Here is a 25,363-nt window from a genome sequence, read left to right on the forward strand (position 1 = left end):
TTCAACAAACATAATCAATATTGAATCAATGAATGATAATCCCAGTGAATGAATAATAAACCCAGAATGAATGATCAGCATTTTGGGTGACAGACTATATCTGCTTTCCTAATGCATTCCAGGGCTTCCCACGCACTTAGAACATTGGTATTAGTTGGTTTGGGGTGAAATTAATGTCAGTAGAGCCTGATATAGCTATTTTCTTCTCTTTCACTCCCTAGGAATCTACAGATTTCCTGAAATATGTTGTTGAGTGAGTATTGGTCTGAGTTTTCTCCTTAGGAGTTATGTGTTCTTAATAGCAAGAGGACCCTGAGACCAAAATTCAGTTGTTACTAAATCCGTAATGGAAATGCTTCTTGTAGGTTTATTTGAGGTTAGTTATATAAACAAAGCAATTCAGTAGGCAGTGTAGAAGGCCTGACTTTCCGTTTTGGGGGCAGGAGCAGGAGGATAAAGGCTCCGCCTCGGTGACCCGTATGATTGTTTTGCAGCAAGTTGAGCTTCATGCCTCTGGAGCAGGAGATGCCTGTGCAGTTCCAGGTGGTGGAGCTACCCAGTGGCCACCACCTGTGCAAAGTGAGAGCTCTGAACAGGGGTGATGCCAACTCTGAAGTCACTGTATATTACCAGGTCAGTGGCCCCTTTGCACATAGCTGTCCTCATGGCTGTGTCTTTTAGACACTAAAGACTAGTGAAAGGACCACAGTGTCTGGGAGAAGTGATCCTATGCTCTTCAAGGCCTGTTTGTGGTTACACTGTGGTTTTATGCTTGGGGTCATGTGTCCTCTTGAAGCAATTACATTTAAGAACTGCTCCTGTCAGTGAAATGGATCCTTTTTCAATCACAGTGCTTTATTAATCACCCAGCCACTAGTCCAAAGGGACAGAACTGAAGTATGGCTGGAAATTCCTACATATTCACCAGTCAGGACTCCAGGGAGCAAGAGGACATTTGTTAAAAGGACAGTTTTGAAATCTGACCAAAGTAAACATAGTCAACCAACACACAGCAAATAGAATGGCTTCCAGAGTCATAATGAATATTTTCAAAGCACCTGAGAGAGAGGATTTATCACCTCTATTTTATGTATGATAAATCTGAGGTCCTACACTTACCTGAGGTCATACCAGCTGGAGTTTAAATTTATACCTTCCGTCTTCAAATCCTGTGTGTTTTCCACAGCATTCTGGAGAGATGGGATGGTGCTTAAAATAAGAAAGAGCTTTGCACTGATCTCGATTGGTCCATAGACTACTTTAGCCTGTGGTTGGTCCAACTCACTTTTAGGACGATTGGGGACCTGTGTCTGTTTAGACTGGTCTCAGACTTCCCAAACTCTGGGGCTCTTCATCTGGTGCTTTGGTCCTGGGTTTTCTACATGAGGAAGTCACTTCTCTGTTTGACCTCGTGAAGATCTCTGGCCTGGGCTTTGGGCAGGACTCCATGGCCTCACTTGTCACCTAGTCCTTTTCTTGTGTTTCTGGCCCTGAATCTTTTCCTAGAGGTCCAGCTTGTCTGTAGAGCCTATGTTCCTCTGCAAGTCCTTGACTTTGGGTTGTGAATTGGTGTGTTTTGGGCAGGAGCTGGCAGGTCAGGGATTACTGGACTCAATTCTGTCTGTCTGCAGTTCTGGACTAGGGCTGGGAATACAAATCATTATGTATGATTCTCATCTGCACACACCTGTTTTGTGGGAAGGCAGGAGTATAACAATAGAAGGTATGAGGGTTGGGGGAAGAGAAGAGCAGGGTAGTAACCTGAATAAATGGTTGTCAAGAAGAGCTGTATTTTTAAAAAGCCCTGTAAGCCATTGGATTTTCAGATGGTCTGATCAGCTTCTCCTCTCAGTCAGGTGCCAGGAGTCTGAAAGAATACACTCTTATGGAGCTGCTTGTGGTAAGTTGTATAAAGGAAAGCCCCAATACTTGGGAACCCCTGGCTCACTGTGAGGACTGGCCTGTCTACCTGGGGGCTGGGGACCTCGGAGTGGTCAGAGATCTGTGGTTTTTAAGTGAGCTGGTTGTTGAGCATTTTTTACCTAGTATGAGCCAGGATAATGGGCCTGGGCTATTTAAGAAGGCAGTAAGGGAGGCTGGACTCTGGGGTCACATGTAACACTTTTGGGGGAAGAAATGGAGGTTTCTCTGCTGGGAGGAGTTGAGCTGATAGGTAGTATGTTGAATTACAGATGCATATGGAAGAGCCTTGTTTTGACTTCCTTCGAACCAAGCAGACCCTTGGGTAAGTCTGCTGACAAAAGCACTGAGCTCAAGTAAGATCTGGGGCTTACTTTGCAGGATTAAGTCGATCAGCAGTACTGACTCAACAGTCTCTCAGCGCTCTTTGGTCCTCCCAGGCCTTAAGAGTCATACCTACCGAGTCATACTCGGCAGAGTCATACTGTCAAAACTTTTGCAGTTTGCATCTTCAACTATGATCAGGCTGTCAGTTTGGTCAAGTTTCAAGATTAACAGAAGAGGCTGGCCTGGGGTCCTCAGTGCGGGAGAGGGGTGGATACCTACCCTAACCCAAGAGTGAACATCTATGGATCCTCTTCCAGGACCTCTGGGGTCCAGTAAGGATGGGCAGAAACCCTTCCCACTGCTCTCTAGCACCTCCAAGGACAGGGTGCAGGTGAGCACCTGAGCTCATAGAACTTTTCACTCTGGCCATAGGTACCATGTCTACCCTACCTGTAGGAACACATCTGGGATTCTAGGCTTCTCTGTCACCGTGGGGACTCAGGCAACCAAATACAAGTGAGTAAACAAGTGAGACGAAGGGCCCAGCTATTGGTTTTCTTGGCGAAGAGAAGAGAGGCTGCATCCTTGCCCTGACCATTTGCTTCCCATTTAGTCACAGCTGCAGCAGGTGGCTCATATATGGCCTGGTCCAGGACTTACCAGTGGGTTTGTAGGGTTTGACTCAAGTCCTATGGTGACTGTGCAGGGCTTGCCACTGCTTCCTCTTTTCAGGCGTATCTGAGGACAAGAAAGGCAGATGCCTGACATAGCATTCAGGCTGGAAGCAAGGTACAAGGCCTTGTTGGTCCTTAGCTTTGAAATGGTCAGCATGGCTGTCTACTGCTTCCTATGAGGATACCAGGGAATTGGGCTAGAAGTGGAGTAGGGGTGGGGGTTCTTCAAATGTTCACTTCCCTCCCACAGCTTAGGGGAGAATATCACTTCAGCCTCTTTCCTGGAAATATGCCTTAGACCCAATTCTCTCCTTTGCCTTCTGCTCGAGACCTGGTCAGTGATGACTTAATGGAAGATGTTTTATTTTAGCTCTGAAGTTGTTGATAAGAAGATAGAAGAGTTTCTTTCAAGTTTTGAGGAGAAGATCGAGAACCTCACTGAGGATGCATTCAACACCCAGGTGATTGTGCTGGCTTGGTCTTTTTGTTTGTTGGCTCACCCAAGCCCACATGACACCAGTCTTAACAGTACTGTGTGCTGGGTTCTTAAGCTTTGTTCAGTTCAGTTGCTCAGTCGTGTCCAACTCTTTGTGACCCCATGAATCACAGCACGCCAGGCCTCCCTGTCCATTACCAACTCCCGGAGTCTACCCAAACCCATGTCGATCGAGTCAGTGATGCCATCCAGCCATCTCATCCTTTGTCATCCCCTTCTTCTCCTGCACAGCATTAGGGTCTTTTCCATTGAGCCAACTCTTCGCATGAGGTGGCCAAAGTATTGGAGTTTCAGCTTCATCATCAGTCCTTCCAATGAGCACCCAGGACTGATCTCCTTTAGGATGGACTGGTTGGATCTTCTTAATCTGACCATGTCTTCCTAGTTCCGTCCCTCGCCATCATGCTGGCAGGTCCATCACAAATCAGACTAGACAGGGTTGAGTATGCTGAGGATATTTGTGTGATGCCATGCCTGAGAGCGTCTTTTTGACGGTAACAGGTCACAGCTCTGATCAAGCTGAAGGAGTGCGAGGACACCTACCTTGGGGAGGAGGTGGACAGGAACTGGAACGAAGTGGTGACCCGGCAGTATCTCTTTGACCGCCTTGCCCATGAGGTAGTAACATGGTTTTCAGAGTACAACAGCTCTGACAGGGATTCTTGATTTAACAGGAGACACAGTTCTAAGCAAATTAGTATTGTGTGGAGGAGAGACTGGGGGCACTCATCTCGGGTTGGTTATTTACTTGCCCATTTCTTGATGTGATTAAATTACATCTTGTTTCCAGACTGGCTACTGTAGTGCCTCAGGTGGTCAAGTGAGCAGGATGCTGGGTATTCTTACTCCTCTCCTTACTCTTGCTCCCCCAATTGAAGTACAGTTGATTTACACTGTTGTGTTAATTTCTGTTGCAAAGTGATTCAGTTATATATAATTTTTTTTTCCTTTCGTTTTTGTATTATATATTCAGATTCACAAGGTTTGGGAGAAAAACAGGTTCTGCTAAAGAAAATTGCAAACTTCTGGTGTTTATGAAGTTCCTTCTCCAGATTTAAGGATTGTGTGTGTAGGTCTTTGTGACAACTTCTAGCCCCAAGTAATAAATCCCATTTAAAGGAGCTCTGAGTCCTACAGTCCAGTGCTCTGATACTATAACCCTATGTGGTGAATTACCAAAGGACATTAAAGCAGAGGGGTATTTAACACAGAGGCGTCATTCAGCCCAACTCTTGAGGTTCTGCAGTTTTCCTGTTAGAAGCCAGAGGGCAAATACTTACCCATGACACTAAGGGGTGCTGGGTTTGACTCCTTGTATAGTACTTAGCTGTAGTTAGAGCATCTGCTATTCTCTCCTGCTTATTATCTGCCAGTCAGTGCTAAGAAATATGAAGGTATGTCAGGCTCATTTGTATCTTTATCTGGAAGGTTGGGAGCCAGCTCAATCATGTTAAAATAGTGTGCTTACAATAAGCAGGACCAAGGATGTCTGCCTAGGGTGTTATGTTTAAAACATAACTATCTTTGCAGAAATATATTGCTAGTTTTCTATAGCTTTCTTTCATATCTTCCCTTCTCCCATTAAGATTGAAGCACTGAAGTCATTCTCAAAATCAGACCTAGTCAACTGGTTCAAGGCCCACAGAGGACCAGGAAGTAAAATGCTCAGTGTTCATGTGAGTATTGTTACCTGAGCTGTAGCTCGGGTCCTTTCCAGGCCTGTCATTCTCGCCCATTTACTGAGTTTGGGTTGGTGTCCTAGATCCTACTAGGTCTTTGCCCAAACATGGTTGGCATTCTCTCTCACCGCAAGTCTTTGGCCTTTTTCAGGTTGTTGGATTTGGGAAGTACGAGCTGGAAGAGGATGGTACCCCTTCTGGTGAGGATTCAAACTCTTCTTGTGACGTGATGCAGCTAACTTACCTGCCAGCTTCTCCTCTGCTGGTAGACTGTACCATCCCCATTATTGATATCAGGGGTTTCACATCAAGACTTAACCTTCTCCCCTACCATAAAATAGTCAAATAAACTGCAGTCTCGTTGGCCTGAAGCACTGTGCATTTAAGTGTTTGAATTTTATGAAGTTACACTACTACTGCCTTAGGGCTTCCATTGAATTTTTGCACTGGCATCATAGAATTTGATTTACTACCCTCCCCTTCCGTTGTGACTAACAGACCAAGGGTTACTATAGCAGCTGCAGAGATAAATGAGCAGGGTGGGCCAAGTGTAACCAAAAAGCTTGCGGGAGCAGTCTTGAGATGCCCTGGCCTGTCCTGGTCTTCTCAGATTGAGAATCCAGTTCTGTATGACTGCCTTGAGAAGCCCTATGTAACTAGTGTCTTCTTAGTACCTAAATGCCAGGTGCTAATACCTGTGTTGTTGTTTTTAATGTATTTAAAAATAAAGATTAATTCTGTATTGCCCTTCAGAATGAGCCATTTGCTGCTGTGACATTCCTTTTATTATATTTTATTTCAATGTGGGGTGGAGATCTAAAAATAAACGTTCTTCCCAAATTCTCTAAGGCAATAAAATATTTTTGGATAAAAGGTTGGTAGCCCTATGTGTACTATTTGAGAGTTCAATTAAAACAAGAATAGCATGGTGGGGGCTACAGACAGAACAGAGGAGTATAAGGAAGGGACAGGATGGATGGACCCCCTTCATTATTTGAAGAGTCCCTGTAAAAAGCTAGCCCCTGTATTCAAGGTTGCCAAGTAACTGGGGCCAAGTTTATTCATAAAAATAATAAGCACATTAAAAAAAAAAGGTTGGAAAAATTACTTTATGAAGCCTTAAGCACTGAGTATAATTAAACCATAGTCCAGAGTTAGATACAATAATAGTTCAATTCCAAAATAAAAGTTATTATAGGTGAGACCATGAAATTTCCTAACACGTGATTTTAATACATTACACTAAATTTTCTAAAACAACTGAGAGGAACTGCTATTTACAGTAAATGGAGTATTTATGAAAAATCTGGCATTAGCTATATTATATATATGTATATATAGAACCCAAGATTATATGAACTAGGAAACAGGTTGTATTGTATATCTCAACAGCAGTACTAGAATGCAGAGTTTAAGACTGGGATTTATACCGTGGGATTTGGAAAAGGAGCAGACATCTTGTTTTCAAAACCTGAAGTTTTTCTCAAGACCAAAATCAACGTTGTAACTGCCACAGACAGGAAAAAGGGAAGCTTTGCTCGCTTTAAGTGTTCATCTGCATCAGAAAGTCCAGTATCCCTGAGATAGGAACCACTGCAATAAGAAGGGAGTGAATAGGTTCTCCCAAAGGAAGATTGTTGCTTAATTATGCCTCCTGCCCTGGAACCAGGAGCAAACTTTGTGTTTCCCAACCTAATGCTTGGCAGCACCGAGACGCTTCAGTAATGGTTCATCATAAACCCAGCATTCTCCATCTTCATGAAACAACTGTTAGAGAAAGAGGGAAAATTCAGTTACACACTTGTTTTGTACTTCTATATCATACTTTTAATTATTTGATGTGCTCCCCCCTCAACAGTGAAATGAATATTCATCTCATTTATCACTATGCTTATTTGGTACTTCAGTATTCACTGAAATGAATGAAGGACAGCTCGGGGAACAGCAGCTAGCAGACCGAGGCAGGCTCCCCAAAACAAACTTACCCTTGTCTCCCACTGAATTTCCTTTTCCTTCCTTTCTCGGGCTTCTGCTCTTTGTCTTTCTTCAAGTCTATGCTTGGCTTCAGTTGCTGCATCAATGTCTCTGATTTTTAAGTTGAAAGTGACATCCTTCCAAAGGCTAAAGAAAAGAAGTGAAGGTGCTAAGTACTTGGTGGAGAGAGGAGTTAGCAATTTGAAAATGAAAGGCTAGAGCCATCTAGAACATAACGTAATTACAGTACAAGTCAAATGGCTTTAAATGTAGTTCACAGACTAAATCTCCTTAGGCTGACACAGGGCACCGGAGTGGAAAACAGACTCGGAAGATCCCACTGCTAGTTGTCAAAGAAGGAAATAAAGCATGTGCAGAAAGCTGTATATACGGTTGGGACGAGAGGAGAAAGATCAACTGAGACTACTTTTCGCTGTACCTCTAAACTAGCGATGTGACCTTGGGGCTGTCAGTTCACCTCTCTAGGGTGTCAGTGTCTCCTTATATTAAATAAGCCCAGGGAACAGCAGTTTGTATTAAATAAACTACACGGGAGGTGAGAGGAGCTGAGACGTTCCATTTCATGAAGACTCCTCTGGAATGAATTAATCTGGGAGAAGCAGTTTGAATACAGAGTAAGGGTCAAGAGAAGCATTGCAGAGGCTTAAAGTTGGGGGGTGGGGGGAGGAGATCTGGCTTCTTCTCAAGGCCTGGAAGATGGTAATTAGAAAAGTCTGGTCCAAACAATGCTTTATAAGTGAGGATGCATAGGGATTAGAAAAGTAGCCATCCTAAGATCCCCTTGTGTGAGCAGCAGAGCATAAAAGTCTATAGATTTCCACTTAAAACTATGAACAGGCAGTCTAGGCAAATAAGACTGTTTATTCTGTCAAGTTTTTAAGTTTTTTAAGACCTAAAGATGTTTTGAGATGTATCTATATCCTATATACAGATTGTCTACAAAGATGGTGATAAGCCAACATCCACTTGATACTTATCATATGTCAAGCATCATACACGGGCTCCATCTATATCTCATTTAGTTCTTGTAGCAGTGCTGAGGTGGTTTCCACTTCAGGAAAGGATGCAGACAGGTTAGCTTACAGTCAAGGTTACAGTGCAAGAGGGGGAGCCCCGTGTGAACCCAGGCATTCAGACCCCGCCCGTGCTGTTACCCCCTGCTATGCAGTCTGCAGCCTGGCCCTGCACCTAGGCCTGGCCAATAGCAAGAGCATTGCTGCTCCAGTTATGTTGTCTCCTTACCAGCGGGATTCGTACTCATTCTGATCTTCCAGCTTCCTTACTTTCTTCTTAATTATAGGCAACTTCTTGGTATCTATAAAAACTACATTTTCCTAGAAAACAGAAAAGGTAGGTAGATGTTTTATTGTTCACATTGCTCTAAGAGAAAAAGCCAACTCTTCCCATTAACAGATTTAATAATGAAATCTCACAATATGTTAGTGATGTAGACAATGAGTTCCATATGCAACCTAAAGCCTAAATTGTTTAAGTCTTGGTAAAGGCTCTTGGTAAAAATAGGTATTTTCAATGTGGCTATGTGTTGGGATGTAATATGATTGGGATGTAATATCTTGGACTAGCTAAACAACTAATCCTAATGTTAAGTACTCTGACCACTTTTTCCCATATATTATTCCTGAGTATTTTAAGGGGACAAGAAAGTAAAAATCATTCTATTACCTGTACTGCTGGGGAAAGGTGGAAGAAGGAAAAGGCTTGGCTTTAAGAGATGGCATTAGAGCTCATCTTGGTGGTTAAAATTTCCAGATGAAGGAAGCCAGAGTAAGGGACAGGCTACAATTCAATGACGCCTAAAACAAGTGGCAAAACACATGTTCTTACCCCTGTTGAGTATTTTGCATACATTACACCATTCCACTCCCCTTCAATTGAGCAGAAAGACTTCTTGTCATTTGGAGAACTACATTAAAAACAAAAAACAAACATTAAAACACATTTGTATCAGTCTCAAATTGAAATTTCTCTACCAAAGAATCTTGTCAGTTGTGGCCTACCTACCCAGAGCAGGACACAGAAGAGCAACTGTAAAGGCAGATTAATAAAACTGGTTTTCTCAGAGCCAACTACAAGAATTAATGCCCTAAAGATGCTGCTAATGGACTCAAGATCCCAGAAACTGTGGGTATGAGAGATGTTAGGTGCTGGGATCACAGCAGACTACAAACAGGAGCTCCTCACAGTCTAGTGGGGAGACACTGCCACCGAAATTCTGGGTGCCAAGTGCTGTTACGTCCAGGTGACCACAGGAGATGAAGGGCAACACTGCTACGATGAGGGTCAGGGAAGGCGTTGCTTAAGGATACAATGATGGAGACCAGACTTTCATCTTCAGGCTGGGCCATAATATTAAGATGTTATCTGAGGAGCCCACCAAGCACTCTTTCAGAAGGCTGTGACTGGCCAAAAAATCTGCTAGCAGTTCCTCTTGGTGCTGGTTGCTGTAAGGAACTCTGAGAAGCAGGCCCACCCATGTCTTTGTTCTGGACATCCTTTTTCTCCCGCCTGCCTCTCTGAGGGGGGCACTCCTATTATAGCAGTGAATTGTGCTGCTCCCTAAGCTCTGCCCCTATTTCCTGACTGCAGTAATATTTTGGATTTTACAGTGTTCCTTAGTAAACTTCATCTTTTGTTCATGGTCCCTTCCTCCTCCCAAGAATTTTCTGGATGTTGACTCCATCATCAAAATTAAATTATCTCCCTAAAAAACTGGCTGTGTTGGCCATCTGCAACACTGCTCCCAGTGAGGCCTCTGAGGACAGAGAAATCCCTGCAGGGTCTCCTTGTCTAGGCAGGCTCTGAACCCAGCTGACTGCGGACTTGGGACAGCACAGCCATCTTCATCTAATCCTGGAGTGTCAAACAGAACCAAAGATACAATGGTTACTGTTTTTCCCCAGCAAAGGCACACAAAAAACCAAGGACTACAAGGGCTTTGAGACACTACCTACCCACAGGGTCTCCTGTATGGACAAGCTCATGGTCCAATCCAGCAATAATGAGTTAGGCATACATAACCTGGGTTAGCTAGGAGATCCAGGAAGACTCCTTAAGTTTCCTATTTGCAAGTCAGGTTCCTAGGAAAGAAATCCCACCAGTGACCTCAGATTGTTCTTAGGTCTCCCTTCTGAGATGGGATTTTAGGAAGAGACATGAAACACAGCATGTAAAATAAGTTTACAAAGACAGGACCACTAAAATGGTCAATTTTTGATGGAAATTATGGTTCAAGACAAAAGGAAAACTATTTCAGAGATGCAGAAGGAGCATCGAAGCAGAAAAACAAAATACCTACAAAATCTCAGCAGTAATTCTGTGCTTCTTGCCCCCATAGAAAGGTTTAGTGTGGAAGACGATATTTGCACTATAGCCAGTTTTGGAACAATTAATATTGCATTCTCCGCCTAGTTCCACCCAGGGCACTGTGAGGATAGACCTGCAAAATCAAAAGTTTCAGTAAGGCTGACAGTTCAAAGGAAAGAAGGGAGGGGCACAACTTAAAGAACAGCAGGGTCTACTGCCTGCGCATCAGAGGAGTGGACCAGCTCTACTTGCCTGCCGTAACCATTGGGGAACGTGAGAATGTAATGTTCATCATGCTCTAGACACGAGACACAGCCTGTGGAGAGAAGGGATGGAATCTCCATTCAGTTTCTCTTGCATCTCAACTTGGCTCTCACCCCCAACACACTTGCGTCCCAGCACACAATGACATCCAACCTGACTTTCTGGGGTCATTTCCTCTTACTAGACAGACGTCCGGCACAGATAAGAATGACATAGAGTTCTCCCATTAACACTAGTCCACCCAAAGCCCACAGACTTACCCTGCCCTATGTTGTGCACCCCAATTGACATGCCAAGGAATTTTGATTTGGTCCAGATATGAGCATTGAATTGTATCTTCTTATTAAAACACTCAGCATAAAAGGCTGAAACTGGAGAAATTGTTTCAGTTAGTGCACTATATAGCCTCATTTTATTTATAAACATACACACCATAAACATTCATGCCCCCCCACCCCCAACTCCCTTAACTCAGAGAAACAACTGGCTGCATGGGGAAAATCCTTTACCTTTCAAAGAACAGCCTTGAATGTGGTCAGGAATCACCCACCTGCCCTTTACACCGTTTCCCCAGTGCAAGCCCCTGTTCAGGACCACATGGGGAAGAACTTGCTGAACCATGAGGCCAATCCCAGGGCTTAAAAACAAAGGGTGTCTGTTCTGATCAGCAAGCATGTTGCTGCCCCAGCCCAAACCTGGACCCATACAGTATCATCAGTCTTAACATGGCATCCAGCAAGTAACATGGGAAGACGTGCATTCTTTCCACTGTGCTAGGAACATACCATACTGAAACTATATCTGTTTTATATGAACTGTCTGCAGAGTTGCTGAGATCGCTACCGCACAGCTCATGATGTGAAAGATGACTTTAGAAGCTTAAAAGCTGACTTCCCAAATCCCTTCTTTTTATATTAATTAATCAGTGAAGCTAAGAGAGTCTTTGGAACTCATACCAGGAACAGATACGAGGAACCAATCTTCACAGGACTGGGAAGACACAGATAGCACACAGGACAGTGCAGAGACCTCAGTTACGGAGCTTTCTATGACCCTCTTTAGACAACAGTTTGAAAGTGGATGTAGCTGAGGAGCTCTGTCACTTACTGGGTGGATGATGAGAAACCTGCTCAGCCACAAATGTTACACTATTCTTGGAAACCCAGGGAACTGGTCCTTCTGAAACTAGCTCCTGCAAGCAAACAGAACATCATTTTCTTTTGATGAGGAAACAAACAACATGCAGGGAATCTAATAACTGGAGTCTCTGTCTCATAAGGTGGTTAAATGCTCTCTCCTCTACACCCACAAAGCATCTCACATACAGTTTTCCTGCAGCACTTAATTACACCATTGGAGTGGCTGCTTTGTATAAGTCTCTCTAAGACATGCAGGAGGCAAGGATCACGTGCCAAACTCAGGGCCAAGCCTGGCGCAGAGCAGGTACTTGTCAAGGTCTGTACCATGACCAAGAACAGACACACACTGCTTGTGTCTTTAGTGTGTGTGCTCAGCTGCTCGGTCATGTGTGACTTTTTGCAGCCCCATGGATTGTAGCTTGTCGGGCTCCTCTGTCCATGGGATTTCCCAGGGAAGAATACTGGAGTGGGGTGCCATTTCCTTCTCCAGAGGCCACCTGGGAAGCAGGACTACATGTAATGCATAATTCGGAAAGGGAAAAATATGGAGAGTTACATTTACTGAGAGATTATTATGTGCCAACCACTGTGGGCTATGGGCTTATTTTTTCATCTCTTGAACTCCAGATTCTAACTCCCTATCTGACAGTCCACTTACATGCCTAAGAGACTTGCCATACGTTATTTTCAAATTGGGAGTTCTAGACTTTTCCCTCTCCAAATCCAATCCTTCCCTTTGTAGTAAATAGCACCAGCCCACATGCAAGGATTCATCTCTAACTTACCTCCCCCAATCTAACAGCTCTGGCTCCAAAATATAACTTGAATCAACTATTCTCCTGGAATAATGCCAAAGTCTCAATGGTTTCCTTGCTTCTATTTTTGCCCCTTTTCAACTCCTTTGCCACAAAATAATCATAATGACCTCTTCATTACAAAAATGAGTTCTTAATAAGTCATAAAATTATCCTTATGGTCCCTGAGGACTTGCATGATCTTATTTCTCAATTTCTATCCTCATCTCACACCACTCTTTTCCCTTGCTCACTATAATCAAAATATGCTGATCCAACAACATTGTTCTTCTATGGGCGATAAACATCTTTTAATCAGTGCCTTTACCACTATCATCTGCCGCCAAATAAAATGAAATCTTGATTCAGTACATTAAGAACTAAGTACTAAGATACATGTATACTATCAAGTGTGAAACAGATCACCAGTCTAGGTTGGATGCATAAGACAAGTGCTCAGGGCAGGTGCACTGGGATGACCCAGAGGGATGGGATGGGGAGGGAGGTGGGAGGGGGGTTCAGGATGAGGAACACATGTAAATCCATGGCTGATTCATGTCAGTGTATGGCAAAACCCACTACAATATTGTAAAGTAATTAGCCTCCAACTAATAAAAATAAATGGGGAAAAAAAAAAGTCAGCTTCTCAAAATAAATTAAAAAAAGAAAGAACTAAGTACTAAGATAATTAAAAACATTAGTGGAGAACTCACCGCATTCTCTTCAGTATCATTTGGTAGTGTCCAGTGACACTGAAAGATTTCGCCCAAAATGGGGTTGTATGGCTTTTTGGCAACCGATCCTTTCCTTCCTGCGTGAAAGGCTGAGAGATACCACTTCACAACCTGAACCATTCGGTCTCTGGCATCCTTCTGGTCACTAATACTGCAAGGAAGAAAGACAAAATTTAACATCCTGTGTTTTGACAGTACCCCTCAGCAAGGTCCACCCCCTAAGCCAGGCTGAGAGGACCTAGGACCAGTAACTACCTCAGCTCCTTTTTAAAACTGAAGTATAATACACATAATCAAACATATCAGTCTTAATTGTTTGGTTTCATGAATCTGAAAAATGCATATATCCATTTAATTAATCTTGGGTGTAAGGGAAATGTTCTATGTCTTGATTGTACTTAAATAATGACATACAATCAAGACACAGAACATTTCCATTACCCCCAGGTTTCCCCATCCTCCTTTCCAAGCAATCCTCACCCCTTAACCCTGAAGCAAACACTGTTTCTGGTTTCCAGTACCATTAGTTTTGCTTTTTCTGTAACTTCATGCTTGTTAGTGCACTGTTTAATTGCAAAACAGTTGGAGATTTTCTGGATGTATCTATGTTACTGATCTCTAATTTAATTCTTCAAAGATCAGTGGATATATTCCATATGGTTCCAATTATTTTAAATTTATTAAGTCTTCCTATTATATAGTACATCTTGATGAAATGTTCCACGTGCACTTAGAAAGACTATGTTATAGTGTTTGGTAATGTTTTAGAAAGGTTAACTAGATCTTCCATAGTCCCACTGATTCTCAGAGGGGTGGGGAGAGGAGCCTGCTGTTCAATCAATTCCTGAGGGAGGAATTTCCAACTGTGATTGTGTGTTTGTCTATTTCTTCCTTTAGTCAATTTTTGCTGCATATAGTGTGAAGCTGTTTTACATATTTACACTGATAAGTTGACTCTTATGAAATACCCCTACTTGCTTCTGGTAATACTTCTTACCTTAAAAAGTATTTTTTGTCTGATGCTAACACAGCAACACCAGCTTTGTTATGCTCAGTGTTTTGCATGGTATGTCTCTGTCCATCCTTTTACTTTTACCAGCTAAGCCACAAGGGAAGACCTATCCTTTTACTTTTAACCAATCAATATCTTTACAAATTTAAAGTCTCTCTCTTGCAAACAGAGTACAGATGAATCTTGCTTTTTTTTTTAATCCAGGCTTAAAATCACTGTTCTCTTAAATGGAGTATATATGATATTCACATTTAATGTACTATGAATATAGCTGGGTTTAACTCTATCATCATGGCATTTGTTTTCTATTTGGCCCCTTTATTCTTTGTTCTATTATATTTCCTTTCCTCCTTTTTGGGAGAGTTAGGATTTTTAGAATTACACTTAATCGTATCTATTGGTGTTTTAGCTGTATTTCTATAGTTTTTAAATGGTTCCTTCTAGGGACCTAAATTCTCATACATAAAAATTATCCTTAAACCTCAAATCTATATAATGAATAATTGGTACTTTCTATGTATGTTATCAATAAAAGCTTACATTTTATTTGTTCAACTTTGTATGAATTTAAACAATGCCATATTTAATTTCTGCCCTTTGGGAAACGGTTAAATGAATCTCTTAAAATCCTCATTAAGAAGTTACGTATCAGCGTCATCCAACGTGCCCACCCACTGTGAAACTGGTGATTTGTATCTGGTTTTAGTAAATCACAGTCCAAGGCCAAGGAATGCAATCAGAGAAGACAGATTAGAACATCCTGTTACAAAGAAAATGCTCCTGCTACCAGTGAAAAGCAATGTGAACTCACTCACCTTCTCATAAATCAATCCCACCTTTAGATTACTCCTGTCCTTTATACATATATCTAATACTGCAATCTTTGTATTTAAAATTTATGAATCAGTCTGTAATCTGGACACTGGACTATAAACGCCTCAAATGCAGACACTGCAACTCTTTCCCTTTCCAGTTCATAATAAAGTGCTGACAAAAAACTAGTGCTTTAGAAAAGTTTGTTAAACTCAAATAACTGAACTTCATCAGGATGTACTATGAATAATTTGATAGTGATTACCAATTCCTAGATCAAAAAAAGCTCTGTAAATACTGGCTGCCTTACTAGTAGGTGCTCAAGATTTTTTAAGGTGTTTAACTTGGTTGCCTAACAGTATCAGCACCAGATAACCTAAGCAAAGAGGCATCTAATACAAACAAAAGATTCAATGCCTTTTTCCCTGAGAAACATCTGAAAGGCAAAGGAATCTATCCTGCAAAGGCAGAAAGGTAATGAGTAACATCTTTAAAAAAGTGGAAGCTACTATATCAAGTCAAATACCTCACAAACAGGTCCGGGTGAGCAAAAAAGTCTGCATACATTTCTAAAAGAGATCTTCTTTCAAGAATAAATGTTGGAAGAACTACCTGAAAAACATACATATTTGACCCTTGAGAATCAAATTCCACTACAGATATGTAAGACTGCTGAGCTGCATTTAAAAAGAAAAACACATAAATGAGAACAAAAAAAACTGATTCCAATCACAGTAACATCCACCAAGTACTGCCCAGGCATGCTTTTGATACCTACTTCTCAAACTGTTCTGATTCAGAAATGCCCATTAACCTGCCTAAAAGATGAAAGACAGAGATTCTGAATGTTCAAATGTCACTTTCTCTGAGCAACCTCTCTTTGGCTCCCTGAGTCAATAATCAAAGTTTTAGCAATAACAACTATACAGTAGCAACCCTTTGATATCTTTGACCTTCTGGAGCATCACATACACACATTATCTTATTAAACCATATAACCATCTTGTTAAGAAGAAATTATCATCCTTATTTTACAGTTCAGTTCAGTTCTGTCGCTCAGTCGTGTCCGACTCTTTGAGACCCCATGAACTGCAGCACGCCAGGCCTCTCTGTCCATCACCAACTCCTGGAGTTTACCCAAACTCATGTCCATTGAGTCAGTGATGCCATCTAACCATCTCATCCTCTGTCGTCACCTTCTCCTGCCCTCAATCTTTCCCAGCATCAGGGTCTTTTCAAATGAGTCAGCTCTTTGCATCAGGTGGCCAAAGTATTGGCGTTTCAGCTTCAACATCAGTCCTTCCAATGAACACCCAGGACTGATCTCCTTTAGGATGGACTGGTTGGATCTCCTTGCAGTTCAAGGGACTCTCAAGAGTCTTCTCCAACACCACAGTTCAAAAACATCAATTCTTCAGCGCTCAGCTTTCTTTATAGTCCAACTCTCACATCCATACATGACTACTGGAAAAACCATAGTCTTGACTAGACAGACCTTTGTTGACAAAGTAATGTCTCTGTTTCTTAATATGCTATCGAGGTTGGTCATAACTTTCCTTCCAGGGACTAAGCGTCTTTTAATTTCATGGCTGCAATCACTATCTGCAGTAATTTGGGAGCCCCAGAAAACAAAAGTCTGCCACTGTTTCCACTGTTTCCCCATCTATTTGCCATGAAGTGACAGGACCGGATGCCATGATCTTAGTTTTCTGAATGTTGAGCTTTAAGCCATCTCCTCTTTAACTTTCACCAAGAGACTCTTTAGTTCTTCTTCACTTTCTGCCGTAAGGGTGGTGTCATCTGCATATCTAGGTTATTGATATTTCTCCCGGCAATCTTGATTCCAGCTTGTGCTTCTTCCAGCCCAGCGTTTCTCATGATGTACTCTGCATAGAAGTTAAATAAGCAGTGTGCCAATATACAGCCTTGACGGACTCCTTTTCCTATTTGGAACCAGTGGAGAAAAATGAAGCTCAAATGGGTGAGAAATTTTCTCACTGCTCTGTTGTTAAGTGGAATCCAAAATGGGCTCTGTTTGACTTTGGGGGTGTGGGGTCTACACACATTCCTCTCTACTGTTGCGTCTCTATCATCGTAAGTGCCTAAGGAAATTTATCTACTGGATCTGTGTACTTATGGATCTGTGTTCTCAAGTAAACAATGAGCTCCTAGAATGCAAGAACCATACTTACTTGTACTTGCATTTCAGCTACTATTACAAACTAAGAAATTTTTAGTAAGTAACTGAAGGAATAAACAAAATGAAGAAGAGAATAAAGATGGGATTCCACCAACTCTTTCTTCAGGAGGCTGGGCCCATGAAGAAAAATGCTGAGGGCCTGGGAAAGTGGCAGAGGAGAAAGTAAAGAAAAGAAGTTGGAGGACTTCCCGGGTGGTCCAGTGGTTTAAGAATCCATTTGCCAACACAGAAGACAAGGGTTCTGTCCCTGGACCAAGAAGATAAGATTCCACAATGCTGTGGGGTAACTGAGCCTGTGCGCCCCAACTATTGAAGCCAGCATGCCCAAGGGCTTGTGTTCCTCAACAAGAGAAGCTGCTGCAATGAGAAGCCCGTGCACTGCAACTGAAGAGTAGGCCCCACTGGCCACAACTACAGACGAGTCCATGTACAGCAACAAAGATCCAGTGCAGCCAAAAATAAATATAAGATAAAAACTTAAAAATTAAGAGAAGAAATTGAAATATGGGGAAAAAGAATAAGATTAATCAATTAAGAAAAGAGTTTTATTACAAATAGAGGAAGAGTTTCTGAAGTCTGTATCAGATTAGACATTATTCATTTTGGCAGCTGAGCATCACAGTAACCAAAGATGCCTTTAAATGTAGTAATTACTGCAATATTCAAGAACCTGTGGTAAACGTTATGGAAGCAGCAAAGGTTAATTGAGAGAATAATACCAGTATCTAACTTTTAGGTAGAATGTGATAAATATTGGGCTTCCCTGGTAGCTCAGATGGTAAAGACTCTGCCTGCAATGTGGGAGGCCTGGGTTTGATCCCTGAGTTGGGAATATCCCCTGGAGAAGGGAATGGCTATCCACTCCAGTATTCTTGCCTGGAGAATTCCATGAATAGAGGAGCATCCAGGAGATGTTCAATGTACTCTGGAAATTCAGGCGAGGCAAAAGATCATGCTCTGTTTGCGAAACCAGAATGAGGGCAAAGCTGAGAAACAACATATTGAGGTGGCGCTAGAGAAAAGCCTTAGAGAGTAGGCTATAATAGAGGGAAAACATGGAGACAGGGAGATGGTGGTGGGGGACAAGGGGAGGGAGGGCGGCAGGAAATGAGTGTGGCAGGGACTGACCAGTGGACCAGTACTGCTGCTGGATATAAAGAGGAATGACAGAACGCCACAGCCTGGAAAGAACCCCTACGGCTCTAACCTTTGGAATGCTTATTATCAGACGCCGGAGTTTAAATGTTCCTCAGAACACCTATATTCATAATATAAATATGCTTACATTGGCGAGTAAGTTTGGTGTAATTTTCTACCACTCTGGGAGAACACAGAGATTATACATTACTAAGTAAGACTGAAAAAGAACAAGCTACATATCTCAATATATAAACAGGTCTTGCAAATCAACAAGAAAAAGATCAGTACTGCCAGCAGAAAAATGAACAAAAGAACAGAACATGCAATTTGAAAAAGAAGACATGGCCAAAGACCATAAGTTTGATTTGATGTGTAATCAAAAAAAATTTTTCCCTCCCTACTTAAAATTTTTCTTAAGAACTCTCATTGAACAGATCTTCTTTATTGTTTTTAGCGCTATCTGGATACATGCCATTATGTCAAGTTGCTGAAACACTGATATAAGTGAGCTGGACTAGGCTGTCTTTAACCTGAGTTCAAATACTTATTTTGGTGTGAAGAGGCCATAGAAAATTTATTCAACATCTGAAAGTTTCTGTAAAAGGAGGATAATTATATGCCTTGCTTAAGTCTTAGGACTGTTTTGAAGACCAAGTGAGGTAAACAGGATGTGACTTTATCGTAATGTTTCCAAACACTTATGACATATTTGCAAAATAACTCTTTTTAGAAAATATTTGAGGTGAGAAGATATTATTATAAGTAGGAAAATGAGATACAAATTTAAAGCATTATTGTACTAATACTTTGAAATGCACACGGGAATCAAGATTTCAGAATCTGCTGATAACCATAACTGTGTACGCCAATAAAGATTTCTAAAATATCTAGTAAGTTAGCAAAAATTAACAAACTTTTTAGTGGCTACAAAACCCAAACATGGAGCATATGGCACAGGAAACTATGTCAGGTAAGAACTACACACTTGATTGCAGCACATCCTTCTGGTTGCCTATACATATCCCTACCGAGGGAACTTTGATTCAGTTCACGTATAGGTTATAGGTTGCTATGAGTCACAGGGCCCTCCCACACCCCAAGGGGTGAATGTAGATTAACCTAAACCAATCTATTAACCTCTTTTGCCAGTGACTGGCTTATGCATGCACACTGGCTGAGCTTGGGCCAATGCGATTCAACTGAAGTCTGACAGGCCACTGCGGAAAAGGATGTTCTCCCTATACTAACAATAAAACTCATGAAGAGAATTATTTTTCCTGCCTCTTGACATACCTGCATAAGGATGTAATTAACTGGAAGTGTGGCAGTCATTTTTCAATGATGGGAAGACGGGTCTGAGTGTGAATGTCAGCATGCAAAGGATGGTAGAGCAGAGAGATGAAGGGACCTAGATTGTTTCTCACATTGTTGACCCACTATGAATTCATCAAACCTGGAACTACTCTGTTTCTGGACTTCTCATTTCCTGAGATAGTAAACCTAGTATTGTTCAAGATACTACTAGGTGGCTCTTCCATTATTGGAGACCAAACCCAACCAAGGTAGAAGGTGTAGAAAAGAAATATAAACATCAGTATCTAAAATGAAGCTCTATTTCTCAAATGTGAAGTGATAATTTTGCTCCAGCAATTATACAATCAATCTAATGATCAATGAAAAAATTCTGGAGGCAAGCTCCTGCAAATATGCTCTTACCTAGAACTTCCCCAGCAAGTATGTTTGCTGCACAAATTAATGCTATCGTTGTGCTTCTGTTCTTAGATTTGGGGTAGAAATTTTTATTATACACACTTACTAGAAAGTATTATGGTTTAGTTCATAGATTTTGAAATCTATGACCAGATTAGAATCTTAGTTCTGCCACTTAATAGGAAGGACTTAGCCAAAGGACTTACTTAGTCTCTGTAGGCTTTAATTTCCTCATCTATAAAGTGGAGTTAACAACCATCACCAACTTTGCAGTGCTATGGTGAGAATTAGGTCAAAGGAGAAGGCTTTCAGCAGAGTGGCAGGGACCTACAAACCAGTCTCCTGTATCAATCAGGCATTCTGTTTAGAGCGCCAAGTTCAAATTCAAATCCAGAACCATAATAATTATATGGCTCAATGTATATCATACAATTTCCCACTCATTACCTGTTCCAATATCCATTTTGCATATGTAAAACCCAAAGGTTATAGAGGAAGGAACTTGCTCAAGGTCACAGAGTTTGGTAATAGCAGAAGTAGGATGTAAGCACAGATCCTTTAACCCCGAGATCAGAACTCTGCTCATTTTGATTCTATGCATACTACACTGCTTTGCGTTTTGTCCCAACTACTAACCAAGCCCAATACTACTCCATGCTTTCTCCCAATAAAATCCAATCATAATCTATATATACTATCCCTATGAAATTACCCTAGTTTTATTTATGTCATCCATTTATAAAATTCCCAGTTTACTCAGGTACATATATAAAAAGACAAAGGTATAAACAGAAATTATGTCCTTATACTACGTGTGCAGATACACTCACCATACAATCACTGTGAATCTACATATATACATTAACAGCAAAACCAAATTTGATTCTTACCTTCGTAAGATCCATTCCAAGTCTAACCTGTGACAACAGATGCATGATAACACTCTTGTGCTCTTCCACCGACCCTGCCTCCCCTTCGTCATCTCTATCATCATGTGAATCGAAAAGGTCTAAAATAAAACAAATCTTCTTAGACTGGTGTTACACTGGGCCAATCTGTGCTGGTACCACTATTATAAATAATTTTTTTCAAACAAATATTTTTAAGGAAAAAAAGTTAAAACTCTCAAAGGCTGCTTACCAGCATCGCTTGTCCCATTGGACATGGAAGAATTAAGTGATTCCGTGGTATCTGGGCGCTTTAGACTATTTCCCGAGCTGCTGTGTGTCAAGACTGAGGCAGATCCAGAGGAACTAAAAAAAATCAATCACCTTCTTAAGCTTTTTAAGGAAGCAACTTAAAATCACAGTAAGACATTAACCTATAAAGCTACTTAAAATCAGTATTTGCAGATAACTGACAGAAACAAACTAGACCTTTAAAGTTAGCTGGTTATATACATATATATATTCTTGATTCTCTCGCCATCAGCTTCATGTTTTTTGCATGGTGTATGCTCACATGTTGAAAGGTCATGAAAAATTAGTAAGATTTTGCCTCTTCATGTAAGTTTAAAACTTGAATTCATTTTTCAAATTTGTTTCTTTGCATAAATGTAAGTATGTCATAATTCTTGGCAACAATTTCCAGAACCTCAAAAACGATTTATCTATTAGTCTCAGAAAGATGTCTGTATTTTTGTGATCCTTTGAAAAAGCCTACATGGGTAATAACATCTTTCCTAGTCAATAAAAAACCATATTTGAAATTAAAAAAATTTAAAAGTACATTAACTTTTACAAGTAAATTTATGGTAAGTGGTATTATGGCCTGATTAACAGGGTCTAAAGAAAGTTCCCTCTATTATATAGCTCTGATCATAACCTACCCAGGACTTATTACCAAGCAATAAGTAATCAAAGTTTACTTATTAAGGATAAAAACAGAAACCAAATTTCTCACATTGCAGGTATCGTTTATAAAATGGTACACATATTAAAGTCTTTTATTGCAAATTTATAGATGCAAAACGCTACTGTTCTTCAGTTGCCAAGTTGTGCTCGCCTCTTCTGTGACCCCACAGACTACAGCCCACCAGCCACTTCGTCCATGGGGTTTCTGAGGCAAGAATACGGAAGTAGGAAATCATTTCCTTTGCCAGCAAAACACATTATATATTCTAATTTAAACATAGTTTGCCCTGATTACTTTCTTTTGATTTTTTTTTCCATTTATTTTTATTAGTTGGAGGCTAACTGCTTTACATTATTGTAGTGGTTTTTGCCTTACATTGACATGAATCAGCCATGGATTTACATGTGTTCCCCATCCCGATCCCCCCTCCCTTGATTTCTTATTTAATGATAAGCGTGATATTTTTAAAGAGCTATTTTAGGTTCAGAGCAAAACTGAGCAGAAAGTACAGAATTCCCATACGCACAACTTCCCCACCATCAACATCCTGCACCGGAGCAGTAGTACATTTGCAGCAACTGATGAACTGACATGACATGGCATTATCACTGAAAGTCCATAGTTTACAGCAGGCTTCACGCTTGGTTTTGTACATTCTAAGGATTTTGACAAATGGATGTTGATAAAGTGTCCGTCATTGTAGTATTGCAGAGCATAGTTTCATTACCCTAAAAATCTTCTGTGCTCTGCCTATGTTAGAACATTAGTTCACAGAGAAGTTATCATTACGACAGGTCTTTAGAAACTGAATGGTGGAAGGACTTAAGCTTTCAAATTCTCTTCCTTCAGGGAGAGATACTGTAGATAGAAAGAAACTTGACTCAAGACTAGAAAACTAGTGGTAGCAGCTGATGGCCAGCAGGTGGCACACAAGCTCACTGCCTACAGACACCAGGCAGCATCCGTATGAGAATGGTGGTGATGGTGGTGTAACTGCCAAGTTGAGTCTGACTCTTGCGACCCCACGGACTGTAGCCTGCCAGGCTCCTCTGTCCGTGGGATTTCCCAGGTAAGAATACTGCAGTGGGCTGCCATTTCCTTCTCAAGGCTATCTTTCTGGCCTAGGGATCGAACCAGTGTCTCCTACCTTGAAGGTAGTCTCCTGAACTGCCGGCAGACCCTTTACCGCTGACCAACCAGGGAAGCCTAAATATGTGAATAGGGTCAGGTGGGCTTCCCAGGGCTCAGCAGTAAAAGAAACCACCTGCAGTGCAGGAGACCAGATTCGATTCCTGGGTTGGGAAGATCCCCTGGAGGAGGAAATGACAACCCATTCCAGTATTCTTGCCTGAAAATTTAACAGAGGAGCCTGGCGGGGTACAGTCCATGGGGTCTCAATGAGTCAGACACGACTGAGCACTCCCCATTCCATGAGACAATGGAGAGCTGGAGCCAGCATAGTCAATTTGAAGGGATTTAAACTCCCATTAAAAAAGAAAAAGAAGTCAACAAACACTGTGCTGGCCAAATAAAATACCTATAGTCCCTACTAGTTTTGGAATCTAGATTAAGGCATATAGGGAATTAAGGCATATTCATAGACCATATGTTTGTTATGGGGTGGGTACTGGGAGAGCACAGAGAAGGAAGTTTCTAAGGAGAAAAAAGAAATGCCTATGGGCCTGCAGGTAACTTTGTAGACATGTCTATTACAGGTACAACAGGTAAGCAAGCATTTAAAATTTAAGGAGTACCCCTAAAACTGGGCCAGAGACTGACTATCAGTGATGTAGTAAGGAGGCTAACCATATCATATCATCATCAAGCTTTTAACAAATATAGTTAGGTTTCTAGAGGATAAATGATTCATTTTGATACTCAATTTGTACTATGTTTCAAATAATAGCTAATGTCCCATGAAGGAGACTGTCTTTAACTCTGTTTAAACAAACAATGACTTAACACTTCAAAAATCAATAATAATCTTTATTTTGAAATTTTCTCCCAAATGCCTGTTTTTTCTTTTAACCCATTATAAAAATTATTTTTCAAAATGAAAGTGAAATTTCTATTGGCAAACTGTTAATAATGGTCTTGTAATAGTTTACTGCCCCACATACAAACATTAAGAAACCAACATGCTAAACCAAACTCTTTCTGCTGAACTAGTCTTGAACTGTGGGCTCAAATCTCTCTTCCTCTCACGTTAGTAACAGTATGTATTCACCTAATGGAATATATTTTACGTTTCTCACATTCAAATGTTGAATTTGATCTACTATGTAACAAAACTTCCTGAATTAATATAGTCATTTTCCTGATATATTTTGAGATTCTGAACAGTTATGGTACAATTACATATGATACTGTATTTCTCAGTTCATGTGCAAACTTAAGAGAACTGAAGTGCTACACAAGATTTCTTATTAAAAGAAACCAAGGTTCAAGGTCTAAGTTTGGCTGATGGTACTCAGCTTGCAAATTCACATATAATCATTTCCAAACCTGTACTGTATTTCAAAGCAAACCCCAAACTGCAACGATAGCATTTACTCTTTGAGATGCAGGAGAGTTGGAAAAAATACCCAACAAAAAGTAAGCCAGTTACATCTACAACAAATATAGGAACATTAAAGCAAATAAATGTTAATTTGCTTTCTGTAACAGCTATCGCTTACTGCATACTTATTATACATGCCAGCACTTGATTGACATTATTGTCATCTACATGTTCACAATGACTCCTTGAAGTTGAAACTATTATCATCCTCATTTTACCAACAAGGAAACAGGATTACACAGGTTAAGTAACTTGACCAAGATCACACACTTTTAAAGCAAAACAGATTTAGAACCTATTATTTCTTTCTAAGATTCCAGAATCCAAAGTCTACCCATAGCAACCTATATACCAGCAGGGATAAAAAGGACTTTGCTGACTGGCTATCATGTAAGTGGGCTTCTCTGAGAGCTCAATTGGTAAGGAATCCGCCTACAATGCAGGAGACCCCGGTTCAATTCCTGGGTCGGGAAGATCCCCTGGTGAAGGGATAGGCTACCCACTCCAGTATTATTGGGCTTCCCTTGTGGCTCAGCTGGTAAAGAATCCGCCTGCAGTGCGGGAGACCTGGGTTCAATCTCTGGGTTGGGAAGATCCCCTGGAGAAGGGAAAAGCTACCCACTCCAGTATTCTGGCCTGGAGAATTCCACAGATTGTATAGTCCATGGGGTCACAAAGAGTTGGACACAACTGAGTGACTGTCACTGTCTTTAACTAATATGTAAGTG

General features: G+C 41.1%; 2 protein-coding genes across 10 annotated transcripts in view; one reads left to right on the forward strand and one right to left on the reverse strand.

The window, feature by feature from the left end:
- NRDC (nardilysin convertase) overlaps positions 1-5,855 on the forward strand; it is a 96,920-nt gene extending 91,065 nt beyond the window's left edge. The window contains exons 23-31 of the mRNA XM_043449359.1: positions 222-253; positions 495-633; positions 1,853-1,900; positions 2,193-2,245; positions 2,680-2,763; positions 3,292-3,382; positions 3,919-4,035; positions 5,004-5,093; positions 5,248-5,855. Coding sequence (XP_043305294.1) covers positions 222-253; positions 495-633; positions 1,853-1,900; positions 2,193-2,245; positions 2,680-2,763; positions 3,292-3,382; positions 3,919-4,035; positions 5,004-5,093; positions 5,248-5,445 — 852 coding nt within the window. The 3' untranslated portion in view covers positions 5,446-5,855. The remainder of the gene's footprint in view (positions 1-221; positions 254-494; positions 634-1,852; positions 1,901-2,192; positions 2,246-2,679; positions 2,764-3,291; positions 3,383-3,918; positions 4,036-5,003; positions 5,094-5,247) is intronic.
- A 331-nt stretch (positions 5,856-6,186) lies between these two features.
- Positions 6,187-25,363, reverse strand: part of OSBPL9 (oxysterol binding protein like 9) — a 161,322-nt gene continuing 142,145 nt past the window's right edge. For 8 of the 9 annotated variants that reach the window (XM_043461342.1, XM_043461341.1, XM_043461340.1 and 5 more), the window contains 12 exons: positions 21,362-21,474; positions 21,112-21,230; positions 15,698-15,783; positions 13,326-13,497; positions 11,787-11,871; positions 10,940-11,050; positions 10,668-10,731; positions 10,408-10,548; positions 8,937-9,015; positions 8,334-8,425; positions 7,082-7,217; positions 6,187-6,863 (listed from right to left, as the gene is read on the reverse strand). In XM_043461342.1, coding sequence (XP_043317277.1) covers positions 6,789-6,863; positions 7,082-7,217; positions 8,334-8,425; positions 8,937-9,015; positions 10,408-10,548; positions 10,668-10,731; positions 10,940-11,050; positions 11,787-11,871; positions 13,326-13,497; positions 15,698-15,783; positions 21,112-21,230; positions 21,362-21,474 — 1,273 coding nt within the window. In that variant the 3' untranslated portion in view covers positions 6,187-6,788. The other variant, XM_043461343.1, reaches the window with a different exon arrangement.

This window comes from Cervus canadensis, chromosome 2 (genome assembly GCF_019320065.1).
Source record: "Cervus canadensis isolate Bull #8, Minnesota chromosome 2, ASM1932006v1, whole genome shotgun sequence".
NCBI classification, from domain to species: Eukaryota; Metazoa; Chordata; class Mammalia; order Artiodactyla; family Cervidae; genus Cervus; species Cervus canadensis.